The following is a 15,721-nucleotide window of genomic DNA, read 5'->3' as shown; positions in this document are numbered from 1 at the left end:
GACAGATGATTAAAGGATGGGGGAGATAAGGAATGAGTAGATAAACAATGGGTGCAACTTTTAGGTTAAAGGAAAATAAATTATTTTTCACTGTTTTTAATATTTTTTCATAACTGGAAAGCATAGAAAATTTCATGCTTTTCTTATCCAGTTTTGTGCAGCAACCTTATTTTTCCATGTAGCTAAATCACCTCTAGGAAATGAAAAAAATTTATACACAAAGAGAAAACAGTTCAGCCGCCATATCAGAAGGAATTAGACGTATACTTCAAACTCTAACCATTACTGCAGACTTTAGGAAGACTAGTATGGAAATAAATCATATATAAAACTGGTTTAACCTTTTCCATTTAGGATGCATTTCCCCAATAGAAGAAGCTGCAACATATATAAACTTCAAGCATAAAGAGTGGAATAATGAAATTGATTCATACTTGTGACCTGTGGTCAGGGGAGGCAGGAGAGCCACCTGTCATCATGAGAAGTAAATTGTATGATTAAAAGATAAGAAACCCAATTTGTCCTCTGAACTGTAATATAAATTAATTCCCAGTTTGAATTTAATAATTTTTTTATGATAAATATTCAGCAATTAAGAAATAGCAATTCAAATACATTGGAAAAAGGCAGAGTTAGGCAGGAAATAGTTCTGCCTCACCTCTGGCTGGGCTGACATACACACAGTAGCCCACCTATTTGCAGCATTCCCATTGCTGTCTTTCTTTATTACAACAATGTGTTGGATTACACATGTACAAAACAAATTGTTCCATTATCTGTTCCTTTAATTATTTTGTGTGATCCTTGAAAAGCAAAAATAAACAGGCAAAAATGACAGTGCCTTACAGATAGGGGGCAGCGCTGAGCATGATTACCAAAGACAGCAAGAGTATAAGGTGCACATTGTTACATACTCCTCAGCTGCACCAATTTATATGTATTCTGAGAAAATGGTAATTATCTTTAAAAATAGCCGAAAAACTGAAAGATTTTACTAAACTATATTTTCAGTATTAATAGGTTTTAGAGAGAGGCAGACCAACACTAGACCTTTAAGAGCTCCAAGTGCTTCTTTAAACATGAGAGGGAACCAAAGAAGTTTGAGGCTAAACAGATTGATTTATCTTTTAATGGGCAGCAGAGACTGAACATCACCGACACAAAGTTGAGGGTGCAGGGATTTGATTAATGACACGCTCTTCTTTTGACTTCATATATAAATAAAGGTAAGCAAATGCATAGTTTCTAGTTTAAATAAATATATGACTCTATAAAAAACTTTATATGCTGCTACTGAGTCGATTATAGCATAATAAAAAGCTTAAAAAATTTATCAAATAAAAGCTAAGTGTAAGCTTTTATTTTGGGTTTATATAATTTTGCTTACGGCTCCAGATGACTTGGTGCCTTAGCAGTTATAAACTTCACCACTTGTTACAGAATCATCGTACTGAATTACACCGTTTTATGTTTAAGAGGTAATATATAACTCATTGCAGAGATGACAGTCCTAACTGACCCACTAATTGGTTGGAACCGTTCCTTTTTCTGCTACAAAAATAAATCCTCAAAAGGCTTTAAGAAATAAGAAATAAGCTGTAGGCAAGTTTTTAATTTTCATAGAATCTAAAAAAGATTTGCTTAACAGGAACTCGAAATGGTTGTGATGTTCATAAACTTATCAGCTAAGAAATCAGGGACACTTCTTGATTACAGCTTAGAGTTTTTTCTATGAAAGCATAAGGAGAGATTAATAAAATAAAGAACCTTAATGGATTTGTTTAGAGGGTTTCAAAGCCCCAAACATTACTTTAATAACTGTTTTAACCTGCATCTTAACTTGATTTTTTATGTTCCTACAAAGTGAAGCAGGTATATATTTTAGAACGGCTTCTCATAAAGCAGCAGTTATTTGGTTTAGTATTTTTTTTCCAGATCTGTCCCCCTTATAGGGAGAGCATTGCTTATAGCTGAAAAAGATTGGGGCAGAGGTGAAACAAAGTTCAGAAATTGTATTATTAATTTAAATAAATATATTTGATCATGTACATAAAATTCTGATCAACTTTAAGGAAAACTCAGTATTTTTTTTTTTTGGACTAAATTAATCTGTTTGGCACATCTTGCTTCCAGTGTGGGAAAATTACTTCAATTAAACAATATAAATGTCTCAAATATTGTTCTTTTATGACTTTGACATCGTTACCAACATCTTTATTTTTAACATTTCTTTATGAAGGGTATGTTTTCTTCTTTCTTCAATCATCCAAACAGTTCTTCCTATTAGCTGCTTTGCGCCTCAGTTGCTTCCTTATTGTCTCTATTTTCCTCAGGGCCTGTGAGTTTTTCCTCAGATGTTTGCAACATTACTTCATCTGTTCGTGTCCTGGAGATTTTCTTGCTTTTCTTTTTTGAGCGGTATTGCTGAATAGCGCGCATGACATCAGCAGCAGTCCATTGGTGACGAGTGAGAGCATCCTGTAGGGTGAACTGCCCATCTCTGGTTCGCCTCACTCCCTTACAAACTGCCGAGCTGCGCAGCTCCAGTCCGATCTCATGCACGACTTTGCACAAATACTTCTGAGTTTCATTTAAGCACTGCACCTCTGGAAAGACAAAATACACATATGAAGCATCCCACAAGGCAAAGAAATTATGTATATTTTCTCTTGCTCTGCTGAGATTTACCTAGGGTGAAATTTGGTGGCTGGAAACGAATGCATCGTAAGCCTGTCAAAATAGGAATCGATTTCCCGTCTGGACCCAGTAAACCTTTGACGGCCAACTCATACGCTTCCTGTGAGCTCATGTCTACATTGGAATACCTTTCCGGGGAAAAAAATAAACAAATCAAGCGTCACATCTGTGTGATCATTTTGTTCCTTATAGATGCCGAAACAATGAAACAAAAAGATTAATGTGTGATGTAAAAATGAAAAATACGTTGCATACATTCTCAGGGCTCTCTGATTGGCTCCCTCCAGCATGGCTATCACCTTCTCCATCTTGTCCCGTGTGATGTGACCTAATGAGCAAGGAGATTTTTATGCCTTTTATGCTAAAGATTTAAATTACAGCTGAAGGAAAACTTAAATTCTATGCAAAAAGGTAACTTTACCTTATTTATGTGAAGATACTGACTAAGGAAACATCGTTCAAAGTTTCTCACCGTAAGTGGTTCTCTCCACAACTCGACTTGCGTGAGTGAAATCCTGTGTTGCTGTTCCAAATTCACAGTCCAGAGTGTAATCCTTTAGTAAAAACACATATTAATTAGTTTGATCTAAATAACTTCTGATGTTTATTATAGGCTACTGGATGAGAAATTACCCGTGTAGTTCGTGTTCTGTAGAGATCGTTCAGGATTCTGTTTCCCTTCCCAACAGCAAGAACTAAAAGAAAAAGATCTTAGCAAATGTTCTGAAAAATTATTTAAGAGACACAATGTTGTTATACGGCCTCCTTAGAGTTTTACCAAGAACACCAGAGGATGAGACATCCAGGCGGTGACCAACTCCAACCTTGATAAGCTGGAATTCAGGACCCGTCACTAAAACATAAGGAAATGTGTTTCACTATAAAGGGAAAACATTGATTACTACATAATGCCATGATATCGATTATATTTAACCCATATTTCTTCACGTTTTACTGGGAATGATCCTTGACAGGGGCCAGTGTATCTAGAACTGGTGCTGGCCCCTGTCCTCAAGACGACACTAAAACAATCCCAATGATAGGTGTCGGGGCAGACGGTTACTGATGGGTCAACTCATTTCATTTTTCCCCCTTTACAGTTCTTAGACAAACTTTGTCATTTTCTACACACTGGAAGTATACAAAACTAAATTTTGTTCAGTACAGCTCTCAAGACATTTACATTTCTTAAAGTGATCAAATGTAAACATAAGACTGAAGTATGATTTACAGTTTTTCCAACATTCAGCACTTTTTTTCTGTTTTATTCAACATTCATCAGTCTAATGGCAGTGGGGAAGAAGCTGTTGCAGAATCTGCTGGACCTGCATCCAATGCTGCGAAGCTTCTACCCAGAGGGCAGCAGGGAGAACAGGCCATGGTGGAGGTGTCATTTATAATGTTACGGGCTCGGGGACAAACAGCACTAGATGAAATGTCTTTTATGGAGGGAAGAGGAGCCCTGATGATCATTTTCTCTGCAGTTCTCATTACTCTCCTCACCTTCTTCCAGTCTGTGGCGTTGCAGACTCCACACCTCACAGTGGGACAGCTGGTCAGAATGCTACAGTTCTGGTTTAATCTAGATTAAATAATTACAGTGATACCTTCAGTCTTGTTGAGATAGCATCACAGGATTGATAATCACAAAATGTTATTTTGAGCCAATTTGTAAAAACTTTCTCTTATTTGTTGCATCCGAATTTATCAGTTTTACTTACGTTCTAATTATGATTTGACCAAAACTGGTCCTTTTCATATAAATTAAAAAAAAAATGTAATATTCCTGTATTATGAATGTACATTGATGTAATATTCCAAATTATATTTTTATTTAGCAATTATTTCAGTCGCTTTTTCCCCCATATTAATTTTTTTTTAAATATTATTTAAATTCAGTAAAATTACATTTTTCAAACAAAAAATACAACTCAATATAATTGGCACTTCTTTTTTCTCTTATCTGAAGCATTTCAGCTACTGACAGACACATGCATCTGATGTACATCAACAGTTGACACCAACCAAACATTGCTGGCATGAATTTAACAAAAAAAAAAAGAAAAAAAAAAAGAAAAAAAAAAAGTGTTTCCCTATAGTTGGTGAAAAGGTCAAAGGAGCAGCTCTTGGGGTTTGTTAGATCGCAGGTATAACTTTCTGAAGGCCTGGTGTGGACCAATAAATTCTGCTTCCCCCCCCTTCTGCTCATTTACTGTAGCCAACAGTAACTGGATTTGAGTGCAGCTGTGTTCAAAGTGTTTTCAGTCTCTTGGTGGTATATCATGGGATCTGTCACTTTAAGACATAATATTATTGGGGTGGCTATTCACTGCATACAGAGTAGCTGTTATGTTGGAGGACAGACACAGCAGCACTCAGTGAATTTAAGCGGCAGCTACTTCAATATAAGTTTAAGTAAAAGTTACGAGACGGGTTTGTTAAAAAAATTAGAGATGCCACCGAAAAATCTGTTTGTTAAACATTTGGAGGTTTTTCAGCTAAAAATGGCAACTGATATAAGTTTATACAAGTTAGTTAATAATGCCATAGGTTTGAAAAAATGTTTAAACGTTTTCTTCTTCTTTACTAGTTATAAAAAAAAAGTTGGGCTTCTCAGAGGACCATGACTCACAGTTTCAGGTTAAAATGAACACATATCTGTTGTTTTCTTATTGAAGAGAACCAGACTGCAGAGCTTATAGATATCTTGAAAATGAGTTTCTCTGGCATCATGACAATAGGAGAAAGGTTCATAAATCTTTTTTAAGCAGAGCAGAGACACAAGCAGGGAGAGCTACAGATTTAAGTGTAACAGATTTACTGGAATATGCAACATGCAATAAAATATGTCTCCAAATTTACCAGAAAGTTTACAAGAAAAAAAAATGCTATGCTATAATTAAATTCAATACATCTGGTTGTCTTGTAATTGTCATTCTTTTTATACATTAACCTTTTTTAGCCCTTTACAAATAATGACCTTAAAGGCATCTATCTAACTATCTAGAAATATTTCTGTACTGTGGTACTCTTGCATTCGAAACAATAAGAAAGAATTCAATAAAAATACGTTTGAGCTCATTTTAGGAAAACGAAAAAACCCTAATGAAAGCAATCGGGTCCAATAACGATAGGTCTAGAGGGACAGACATACCAAGAGGACGGAAGAAGAGACATACCAAGAGGACGGTGGGAGGGACATACATGCCACATGCCAAGAGGATGGAGGGACAGACACACCAAGAGGATGGAGGGACAGACATGCCACATGCCAAGAGGATGGAGGGACAGACATGCCAAGAGGATGGAGGGACAGACACACCAAGAGGATGGACAAAGAGGATGGAGGGACAGACACACCAAGAGGATGGAGGGACAGACACACCAAGAGGATGGAGGGACAGACACACCAAGAGGATGGAGGGACAGACATACCAAAAGGATGGAGGGACAGACACACCAAGAGGATGGAGGGACAGACATACCAAGAGGATGGAGGGACACACATGCTCAGGGGACGGTGGGACAGACATACCCAGGGGACGGAGGGACAGACATACCCAGAGGATGCTGGGACAGACATACTCAGAGGAGGGTGGGACAGACATACCCAGAGGAGGGTGGGACAGACATACCCAAGGGATGGTGGGACAGACATACCCAGAGGATGGACCAAGAGGATGGAGGGACAGACACACCAAGAGGATGGAGGGACAGACACACCAAGAGGATGGAGGGACACACATGCTCAGGGGATGGAGGGACAGACATACCCAGAGGATGCTGGGACAGGATGGGGACTGAAGCAGCGCGCAGTGTCAGGCCGCTGGATGCTCCGGCTTCATCGTTTGATAAGAATCGAACCTCATGAGGAAGAGGCAGAGCAGGTGTAGCGTTCAGACCTGAGCAGGACACATTCTGTTACTATCCAGTTTTACTTGGAGCTGTGGTTCAACATGACGGCGAGAAACGATGCAATTTAGGAGATAAACAGTAACACATCTCACCTTTCAGAAGGTTGGTCTCAATAGTGTCTCTCACCAGCTTCCAGTGAACCCCTGCGGGTTTATGGACACAGAACAGGCCCTCCAGACTGCGGAACATCCGCATAGCTGGACTCCTCATGGCGCAAATTTTACTTCAACAAAATTTTACTGAAAATAAGCAATGTCATTTGAAACGTCTCGGCTTTCTTAGCTTTCTAGTTAGCAAAGCAAGGCTGAACGTGGACCTTTGCGCATGCGCACACACATTCTGTGGAATGGTGTCTAACGCTGAGCGGACACTGCCCTCTACTGGGCTGGCTGTATTTAGAAACCAATTATTTAAATGGTCATATAAGAGCTGACAGAGTTTACATGACTTTGTTGTTAATTAAGATACGTGATGTAAAACTGAAACTTGGAGTATTGGGCGTTAATATATTTATACGTATTTATATATTTATAATACATAAACCAGTCGCTAGATGGCAGCAGAGGTTCGAAGGTCAAATTATGAAGCAGACGGAAAGAACATGAAGACATTAAACTTGACATTGTTGATTTACTACAAAAGGAATCAGGAAGCAGAGGATATCAGGTTACATTTTAGTTTTTGAAACAGATTAAATTCTATAACAGTATAAAGTTTATTTTGTTTTTCTTTTTTGCCATATGTTCCACACTTCTTACCACTTGGTGGCGGTAATGCTCACCTATCATTTTTCGCAACCGACATAAAAAATTTCAACGGGAAGAAGAAGAACAACATGTAGAGGAAGGAGAGAACGAGTTTGTATAATTTTGCTTTTAAATAGCTGCTGATCGTGAAGACTTTATATCGGTAATGTTAAAGCTTTTCTGTTCTCTTCTCTAAAACAACGTAAAATGTTGAATAGCAGGGAGACTCAGACAGTAAATCTGCTTTTTTTCTGTATGCTGCTGATAAACAGAATGTTATAAAACAGGCTACTGATGTGTTTATGTTCAGTGAAATGTGTCAAGGTCAGTGAGAAAAGATTACTTTTTATAAATATATAGCTTCTCTACAGTATTAGTTGGATTTGGTCTTTTGCAGGTTTGATCAAACTCATCTAAATCATGCAGGAAACATGCAGCTGGTTCTTGTGACAATCTGGATCAAAGCAAGAGTTATGAAAGTTTACTGGAAAGGTTTTGCATAAATCGATCCCAGGGTGGAAAGACAATAGAAAGGCTTTGAGGAAGCCAAGTCAAACAGTGTTATGCTGAAAGAAATGGAGGAAAACACAGTAATTAACAGGCTATAGTGGAATGACAGCTGGGCTGCAACTAACATTATTTAGCAAATCAATTAATCTGTCTATTTTTCTGGATTAATTGATTAATAATTGGATAGCCAAAGGTTCCATAACCCTTTATAAGGCAAGTCACTTTTGGGAGGGGGGGATTAACAAGTCAATTAAATGGTATAAATCTAACTGAAAAGTTTAAAAGTAAAGTTAAAAGTTAATAAGCCTAGTTAACAATTATATTTAGGTATATAAACTAATGTTATGTTGTACCAAAAAAAAGTGTGTTTCTTTATTTGAGAAAGTTGACATTTCTTGTTATTACATTGACATAAATTTTTGCCATCAAATTATTCACATTTTTTTGTTGTCCTGGATTTCAGTAACACTATTGGCTTGAAATTTTGATTTTCAAAGTGTTTCACTGAGTGCTCTATAAAGGGTTAGAGAAGTTTTTTACTAAATGAAACCAGATGAAACTAAAACTGTCTGGATAGAGATTCTAGATACAGTAGAGCATATTGACAGACGAAAACTTTTTATTTTATTTTATTGCAAAATGTTCATCTTTGGTTTTACAATTTTGATATAATTACTGCTCAAAGTGGGTTGCTCTGTCAGCTAAAAGCACAGTCTCTATTCTCCAGTTAACGATTAATTGATTACTAAATTAGTTGAAGATTATTTCAGTAATCGATGAATCACGATTAATCTGATTGTTTCCACCCTAATGACAGCACAAATATTCTTAAAATATTTCAGTGCTGCAAAGGTGCAGGTTGGATGAATCCATAGTGCTGCTTGACTAATTTGAGCAGAGGAGATCAGAGCTGAGACATCATCTATAATGAAGAGTTCAGTGTTTGGCAAAAAAAAAAAAAAACAGATCATATAACTTTGGCTACACAGAGGAAACCTTTGTGCTTGTTGTCTGATACTGTTCTCTCCAAGGATCCACTTGGTTATCGTTGCGGGTACTGATGGAAACATGTTCATGAAATTTGTTTTATGTTGCTATTTATGTGCAAATATGCAAATAGGTTCAATTCCTTTTCATATTATGAGTTTATCTCCAAAACTTAGCTTTAGACTTTATCTCCTCCTGTGTCCCCTACCCTGGATATCAAGCTGAGACATTTTAGGGATGTCTCAGCTTTATAAGATGCATTTGAAAACAGCTGCTTTGCTGGAAAAAGTTTAAGATCAACCTATTAGAAGCTACATAAATAAGTGGGACACCACATGCTTTTTGTGCATATAAAATGACATATGAAGTGCATATTAAAATGACCACAAATCCATAGGATACAGCTGAGGACATTTCAAATATTAAATATGCTAAATAAAAGTGGTTTTAAGGCAGAAAATTAGTCATGGCCGACAAATTAATGGATATTCCTACTCATCTGGCAACTTTCTAGTAATTATAGTCATTGACACCCTCATTAAACAGGATAAGCCCTGTTGACTTATGCTGCATTTAAACAAGTTACTGGAAAATTAAGTGGAAGGAAGACAGCTGTAGAGAGATATTTATCATCATAGGGGATTTCTTAGCGTAATGGGTGCACACATTATAAATACTCCTACCTGCAGTTTGAGTTCATAAACAAAAGAACTGCTCTCTATGTGTAGATTCAGTACCATGAGGCCCAGAAAATGCTCACTGGAGTAGCGTTTGATTGGCCACATTTTAGGTGATCCTGCCTCTTGAGATTGTACTTAGACTTAACTTTATTTATCACTTTGGATTACTCCTTCAGGGAAATTCTGGTTCCAGTAACTTATATAGAGTACAAAGGGAAGAGTTAAAGCAAGATGCCATTAAAGATAAAATTGCAACAGATAACATAAAAAGAGTGTATATAGTGCAAAAGAGCATAAGAAAAGTTGTAATGTCTTGGAATATGTTACCTTTAGATATAAAAATATCTGCACATTAGAGAGCTAAGGAAAGACTGCAGTAGTTGACTCTGTTTTGCGTGTTCAATCAAAAGAAAGCAGTAGAATAAACTAAAAGTACAAAAGGGTTGAAAAAAAACAGAAACAGGAAACCAAGAGTAGAAACTAGAGAGCTACTAGAGAGGCTGCCGTCTCCTATGGCGCTGTAAGTATGGGAAGGGAAGGAAGTACCAGGCTACTGTTTTCTTCCTGGTTGTTGCTTTTAATTGTAGAAAAGCATCTGCAGCCTAATCACTGTTTTCAAGATTTGGAAATTTGTTAAGTGAAGTAAATGAGCCTAATATGGTCATAGATGTGGTCTGACAGGAGTGAGCTATGCTAACGGTGGTTTACTGTGGAGCAATTTGAGAGCAACATGAACATGTTTATGGTTGAACACAGGCAGGGGTCTTTCTAATCAGTTTGCATCTATTAAGTATTTGTCCTTTTTGTGTCCAACATTGAATTTAGAAGATTAATAACAAAGATTACTGCTACATATGAAGTCAAAATAAACTTCAAGACCAGGTGTCAGGAACCTTTACAATCCAAAGAGACGTTTTTGACTTCAGTTCAGCTAATAAAACTCACTTAGAGCTGCAAAAATTAGCTTAGCTTTTTTTTTTTTCTTTTAAAGGAAAAAGATAACTTATGTTAAATAAATAACCACCAGATTTGTGCTTTTGGAAAACCACAGTGCCATTTCAAATTTAGGGTTTTAAAATGACGGAAAAAGAGAATAGATACATTTTAATGGGTTGTAGAAATTCGTGGAGATTTATACAAAAAAAAATAAATAAATAAATCCCCACTTTTAAAGGATAAACAATATGTATAATTATAGTCAGTTTATTTTGAAATTCAGTGGAGAAAAAGCTAAAACATGTATTTTACATTTTATCTGTATTTTTTAGAAAATTATCCGGCTCTTTAGCATCTTTAATCAAAGTAAGGAAAAGCTATTGTCAGGTGTCTTAAGGTCCACTTTGGGCTCCGGGGCCACAGTTTGCAGACCCTTTCTCTAAGACAACAGTGTTTATTTTGAAGATGCTTTGTTAACATTATTAACCACAACCAGGAAGAAAACAGTATAATCTAAGGAGGTGGGATTATATTAAACATAGCCAATCATAGGGCGTTTAGTTTCTCTTGGTGGGTACCGCCAGATGCCACGGACGTGCAGACAGCAGGTCAGAAGCATGTTGAGAAAAACCATGCTCTCATGTGTTGCAGATTGTGTACTGAATCTGGCTGCATATATCATTAAAAAGGAATGTGAAGAACAGTTGATATGTGTAGGAATTGAACATAACTGCCTGAAGGAGTATTGGTTCATCTTTTGCCCTCTTTGGCAGAATTCTGACTTTATATGCATCGATATTTTTAACAGTTTGCAGGAAATTTGCAAGTTGAATATTTTAGGCTGGAAAAGTCTTTACGCAGTTCTCTATTTTTGTAAGAAAAATGTTTAAGTTTCATCTGTTGCACTGACCATTTTACACTACACACAGATTTCCCTAATATAATTATTAAATTACACACTATATATCCCAGTCTCTATAGTTTTCTTAGGATTCTGAATGCACTGCAGAAAAAATCATTTTTAACAAAGTAATTTTAATGTTTTGCTCAGTTTTGCCTGTGTCATATCTGTACAGCTGCAATGCGAGGCAGTCCTCTGCGCTGGGTGTTGTGGGACGTCAAAGACACCCTGCTGAAGGTGCGCGGGTCTGTGGGACTTTTGTATTCCAAGGAGGCTGAAGAATGGGGGCTGAGCCTCCAACCTGCAGAGGTCAATGCTGCTTTCCGGGAGACCTACCGGCGTTATTCCAGCAGATACATGAACTACGGCATCTCTCAGGGTCTGAACGCACAGACTTGGTGGACAGGAGTCGTGCGAGACACCCTTTCCCAGTGCGGGGTCAAAGACCCTGCCCTGGCAAATACCATGGCTACCAAACTTTATCACGACTTCTGCAATGCTGAAAATTGGGAGGTAATCATCACTTCACATGTTATCAGAGGCTTTTGAACACACAGTTTTTAAGTAAAGGATTTAGAGGAAATGTGTCTGATGTTGTTTCCAGGTATTTCCAGACTCTCAAACAGCTCTTGCAAGATGTTCTTCCCTTGGACTGAAGCTGGGAGTTGTATCTAATTTCGACAATCGCCTTGAAGAGATTCTACGAAGCTGTGGGCTGCTGTCCCACTTCAGCTTTGTGGTGACATCAGAGGGGGCCGGTGTGGCGAAGCCCAGTCCAGCAATCTTTCATCAGGCCCTCCAAAAATGTGGCACATCGGCTGACAGAGTGGCTCACATCGGGGACCACTATGAGTACGATTACCTCGCGTCCCGGTCTGTGGGCATCCACGGCTTTCTGCTAGACAGAGACAACACACACAAAGACAAAGGGGATGTCCCTCAGGAGCACCGGATCGTGTCATTGGACGATCTACCTTTACGCCTCCAGGAACATTTGGCCTGATGACTCAAACACAAAATACATCTATACATCTATTTTGGGAAGGAGTGAATGTCATCTATGTTGTTTGTGAACTTAGATGCACCAATGCGACGCACAATTTATTTTTTTGCAGCATAGAAATATGAGAGAAGCCATATAAGGATGTATATTGTGTTTTCACTGTTACAGTGTTATTAAACATCTTTAGATTTATTTTAATGTCTTAAAAATTGACCATTGACATGAGAACATTACCCTGCAATATTTATTGAAAATAAATATGTGCATTTTTATAATTAGCTTATTATTTGTTTTCTTGATTTCAAAACATTCTTTTTAAAATGCATATTAATCTATTATTGTATCAACTCAATTAAGGGGGAAAAAAACAAAAAAAAAACTATCCAGTTCAACTTGGTGAAAAAGGATAAACCTCTCGTCCTAATTCCTGGTTGTGCAGCTCTTAGAAGAAGTGTCTAATATTAACTTGAGGATTTTTTGACCCATTTTGGTCAAATTAAGCTGCATTAGGTTTATTTTCTTTTTGAGGAAGAGTGTCTCTCCTCTTCCTCAGCCTGTCGTAAAACTACAGCATCTTCTAACAGACTTCTTCTGATTCAGATGGCTAAAAGGGATCCTTCCTGCCTAAAGTCATCAAGATTTACAGCTTATAACATTTAAATTTGCTTTGTAATTAAAGTATTTTGGAATAGAATTTAAGGTGTTGCCACAGGATCAGCTGGTTTATTAAATCAAGAATAACTTTTTCTTTTTCCAAAAAATTTAGAGTTCTAAATTCGGCAGAACTTCTTATCAACCGATTAACGCAGCAGCAGGCCTGGCTCTGAACAGACCAAAACCCCTAAAGTAAGGTGTTAGAGATTCTGAACATAAGGACAATAAATATTGAATAAAATAATTCAGATGTAGTTGAAGTTTAGGCATTGTGCTCTAGTTCAGAAAGTTTAAAAAAACAATTGAATAAAAATGTGAGGAGCTAAACCATTTTTTAAACACAATCCATCATTCCAGGGCTTCAAAAGTTATTGAAAAAAATAAGATAACTAAATAGATTGTTATACACCCCTTTTGTTGGCAAGTATTCCCTGAAGTCTTGAGCTCACAGATCATCAATAAACACTAGTGACCCAGTGCCACTGGCAGCCAGGCATGCCCAAGCCATCACACTACCTCCACCGTGTTTTACAGATGACTTGTTATGCTTTGGATCATTGTACCACGATTTCGCCAGACTTTTTTCTCTCCATCATTCTCGTAGAAGTTGATCTTTGTTTCATCTTTAAAATAAACTTTCAGAAGTGCAATCAATTTTTTTTTGCCCAATTAGTTGTTTTATTCTTGAAATTAATAAGTGGCTTTTGTCATGCAATGAACCCTCTGTATTTACTTTCATGCAGGATTCTCTTTATGGTAGATTTTAATATTGACACATGTACTTCCTGGAAAGTTCTGCTTATTTGGTTGACTGTTATAAAGAAGTTTATTTTCACTACACTGCAAAAACAATGTAGAAGTTGATCAAATTCATTAAAATAAATGTATTTACCCTTAATTTTAGTAGATAAATATGATAATCTGCCTACAAAATTAGTATTTTTACACTTAAAATAAGATAGATATTATGCGCTTAAAATAAATAGCAGTAAATGTAAATTGTGTAATTGCCAAAGTGTCTCACCTTCCTGCTCAATTCAAGAAGAGTGTTAAAGATTTTTTTTTTTTTTTTCCCCAGTGTATGGGAGTTATTCTGTACCCATACACAACTGTTGTCTTCCATGGATGTCCAGGTCTTTTTCCTTCTTCCTTCCTCTAATCAACTCCAGGCGTTTTATCTGCTTGACAGAGTGACATAACAAAGGAATTGCCTGACACCTGCCCATGAAATAGCCTTTGAGTTAATTGTCCAATTACTTTCAGTCCCTTTAAAAACAGTGTTGCACATGTTAAGGAGCTAAAACTCCCACACGTTTCATCCAATTATGTGGATATCCACAAATGAAAGCTGGAAGAGTGGGCTTTATGCCCGCTTCTATTATAAAACTTGAGTATGTTTCAGTAAACCTGTTACAAAAAAAAAATAGATTTAATATTTTAAATGCCAAAATGTACAGAAAATAAAATAGAAGTTGTCAGGGTGGGTTCAAGTTACACACTATTGAAGCACATTAAATATACAAGCATGTAGCCATACTTTAGCTGAGGCTGCACAGCTTTTATTGTTCACAGAGATTTATTGCAGGGCTAAGCAGCAAAAAGAGGGAAGGATTGCTTAACCCTAATGCCTTTGTAAATACTCTTATTTCAAACCATCTGGTCAGAAGTAGATACTAGGAGATATTGGTTTGAGGAAGATCTCCTTCATGGGAGGCGATCTTCAAGGCACGACTTTGGCCTTTTACAGAAATTACAGCTTGGCACTTGTTCATGGCAGATTTTAATTTAATCAGTGAAAATAAAGGCATGATATACAAGTAGACAATCAGCTTTTAATAACTGTTCCATTTGTCCTCTTTTGCATTTATTTGTGTCCACAATGAGAGAATTCTGACTAAAAAATTTGTTTGTTTTCATGACTGCGACCAGAAGAGCTGCTTAATTCAAAACTGGTTTAGAAGCTCAGCCAGACGGCTCTAAAGAGCTTCGCCCAAATCCAATTGGCGACATAATGAGATTTCAAAACGAGGCTTCTCTGGTGGATAGAGAAAAGGGAAGAATGAGAAAGGATGCAGCATAGCATTGTAACACAGAACACTCCAACCCTACAGTGCAGTTAGAGCCAAGAACAAACACTTCAATGGGAGAAGGTTCAGATCGTGTGACGCAAAGGCTGGAAACATTTCCCTCAGATATAAAAGCACTCAGGCCTTTTGTTGGAAACTTGTCTGGGCTCCATGGTTCAGCTTTCTTCACCTCTTAAAATATTTAAAGTAAAAAAAAAAAGAATAGGAAAACAAAGATGCGTGGAGGGAGATATAAAAAAAGAAAAGAGCTTCTGAAGTTAGAAGAGGGTCAAATGATGACGGATGGGAATAAAGATTTATAATGCTTGCAGTGCTATCAAAAAGCCAGGCTTCAGACTAATAAATGACACCATAAATGAGAAAGCTTTTGTTTGTTTTTTATTTAACACATATTTTGCAAGTAAAGTAGAAAACCAAATTACTTTGACAAATATATTTAAAAAAAAATCTGCAATAGCTGGTTTTGTGCAATCCCTTAAACTTCAAAATAACTTTATTTAATCTTTAGCTGCAGTGACTCTAATTTACCAGAGATAAGGTGAAGCTCTCAGAGGAATTCCAAACATTTGCATCCTTTGACTCATCCTTTGTAGAGAGAAATTCAT

General features: G+C 37.0%; 2 protein-coding genes across 3 annotated transcripts; one reads left to right on the top strand and one right to left on the bottom strand.

Moving 5' to 3' along the window:
• Positions 1-2,131: 2,131 nt before the first annotated feature.
• trub2 (TruB pseudouridine (psi) synthase family member 2) lies at positions 2,132-6,948 on the bottom strand. The gene is made up of 8 exons (XM_038286369.1): positions 6,705-6,948; positions 6,471-6,599; positions 3,476-3,550; positions 3,331-3,392; positions 3,170-3,251; positions 2,953-3,025; positions 2,689-2,825; positions 2,132-2,606 (listed from the first exon to the last, which is right to left on the bottom strand). Exons 1-8 carry the CDS (start codon positions 6,820-6,822, stop codon positions 2,284-2,286), a joined length of 999 nt encoding a protein of 332 aa, XP_038142297.1. The 5' UTR covers positions 6,823-6,948; the 3' UTR covers positions 2,132-2,283.
• Positions 6,949-7,354: 406 nt separating this feature from the next.
• hdhd3 (haloacid dehalogenase-like hydrolase domain containing 3) lies at positions 7,355-12,650 on the top strand. Of its 2 annotated transcripts, none has more exons than XM_038286371.1 (3): positions 7,355-7,521; positions 11,523-11,885; positions 11,977-12,650. In XM_038286371.1, exons 2-3 carry the CDS (start codon positions 11,553-11,555, stop codon positions 12,373-12,375), a joined length of 732 nt encoding a protein of 243 aa, XP_038142299.1. In that variant the 5' UTR covers positions 7,355-7,521; positions 11,523-11,552; the 3' UTR covers positions 12,376-12,650. The 2 variants fall into 2 exon arrangements, with proteins under 2 accessions (XP_038142299.1, XP_038142298.1); XM_038286370.1 differs by having other exon boundaries at positions 7,362-7,521; positions 11,548-11,885; positions 11,977-12,567.
• Positions 12,651-15,721: the final 3,071 nt, after the last annotated feature.

This window comes from Cyprinodon tularosa, unplaced genomic scaffold (assembly GCF_016077235.1).
Source record: "Cyprinodon tularosa strain WSP-4 unplaced genomic scaffold, ASM1607723v1 ctg224, whole genome shotgun sequence".
Classification (NCBI taxonomy): domain Eukaryota; kingdom Metazoa; phylum Chordata; class Actinopteri; order Cyprinodontiformes; family Cyprinodontidae; genus Cyprinodon; species Cyprinodon tularosa.
The sequence above is the reverse complement of the archived record's forward strand: the minus strand, read 5'-3'. Positions and strand labels throughout refer to the sequence as shown.

Excerpts from the sequence above, each read along its gene's own strand:
- trub2 (XM_038286369.1), bottom strand. The coding sequence starts at position 6,822 with ATGAGGAGTCCAGCTATGCGGATGTTCCGCAGTCTGGAGGGCCTGTTC. Across the intron at positions 3,026-3,169 it reads TGTGGAGAGAACCACTTACG|GTCACATCACACGGGACAAG; the intron begins GTGAGAAACTTT and ends CTTGCTCATTAG. Across the intron at positions 2,826-2,952 it reads AATCAGAGAGCCCTGAGAAT|GTATTCCAATGTAGACATGA; the intron begins GTATGCAACGTA and ends TTCCCCGGAAAG.
- hdhd3 (XM_038286371.1), top strand. The coding sequence starts at position 11,553 with ATGCGAGGCAGTCCTCTGCGCTGGGTGTTGTGGGACGTCAAAGACACC. Across the intron at positions 11,886-11,976 it reads GCAATGCTGAAAATTGGGAG|GTATTTCCAGACTCTCAAAC; the intron begins GTAATCATCACT and ends TGTTGTTTCCAG.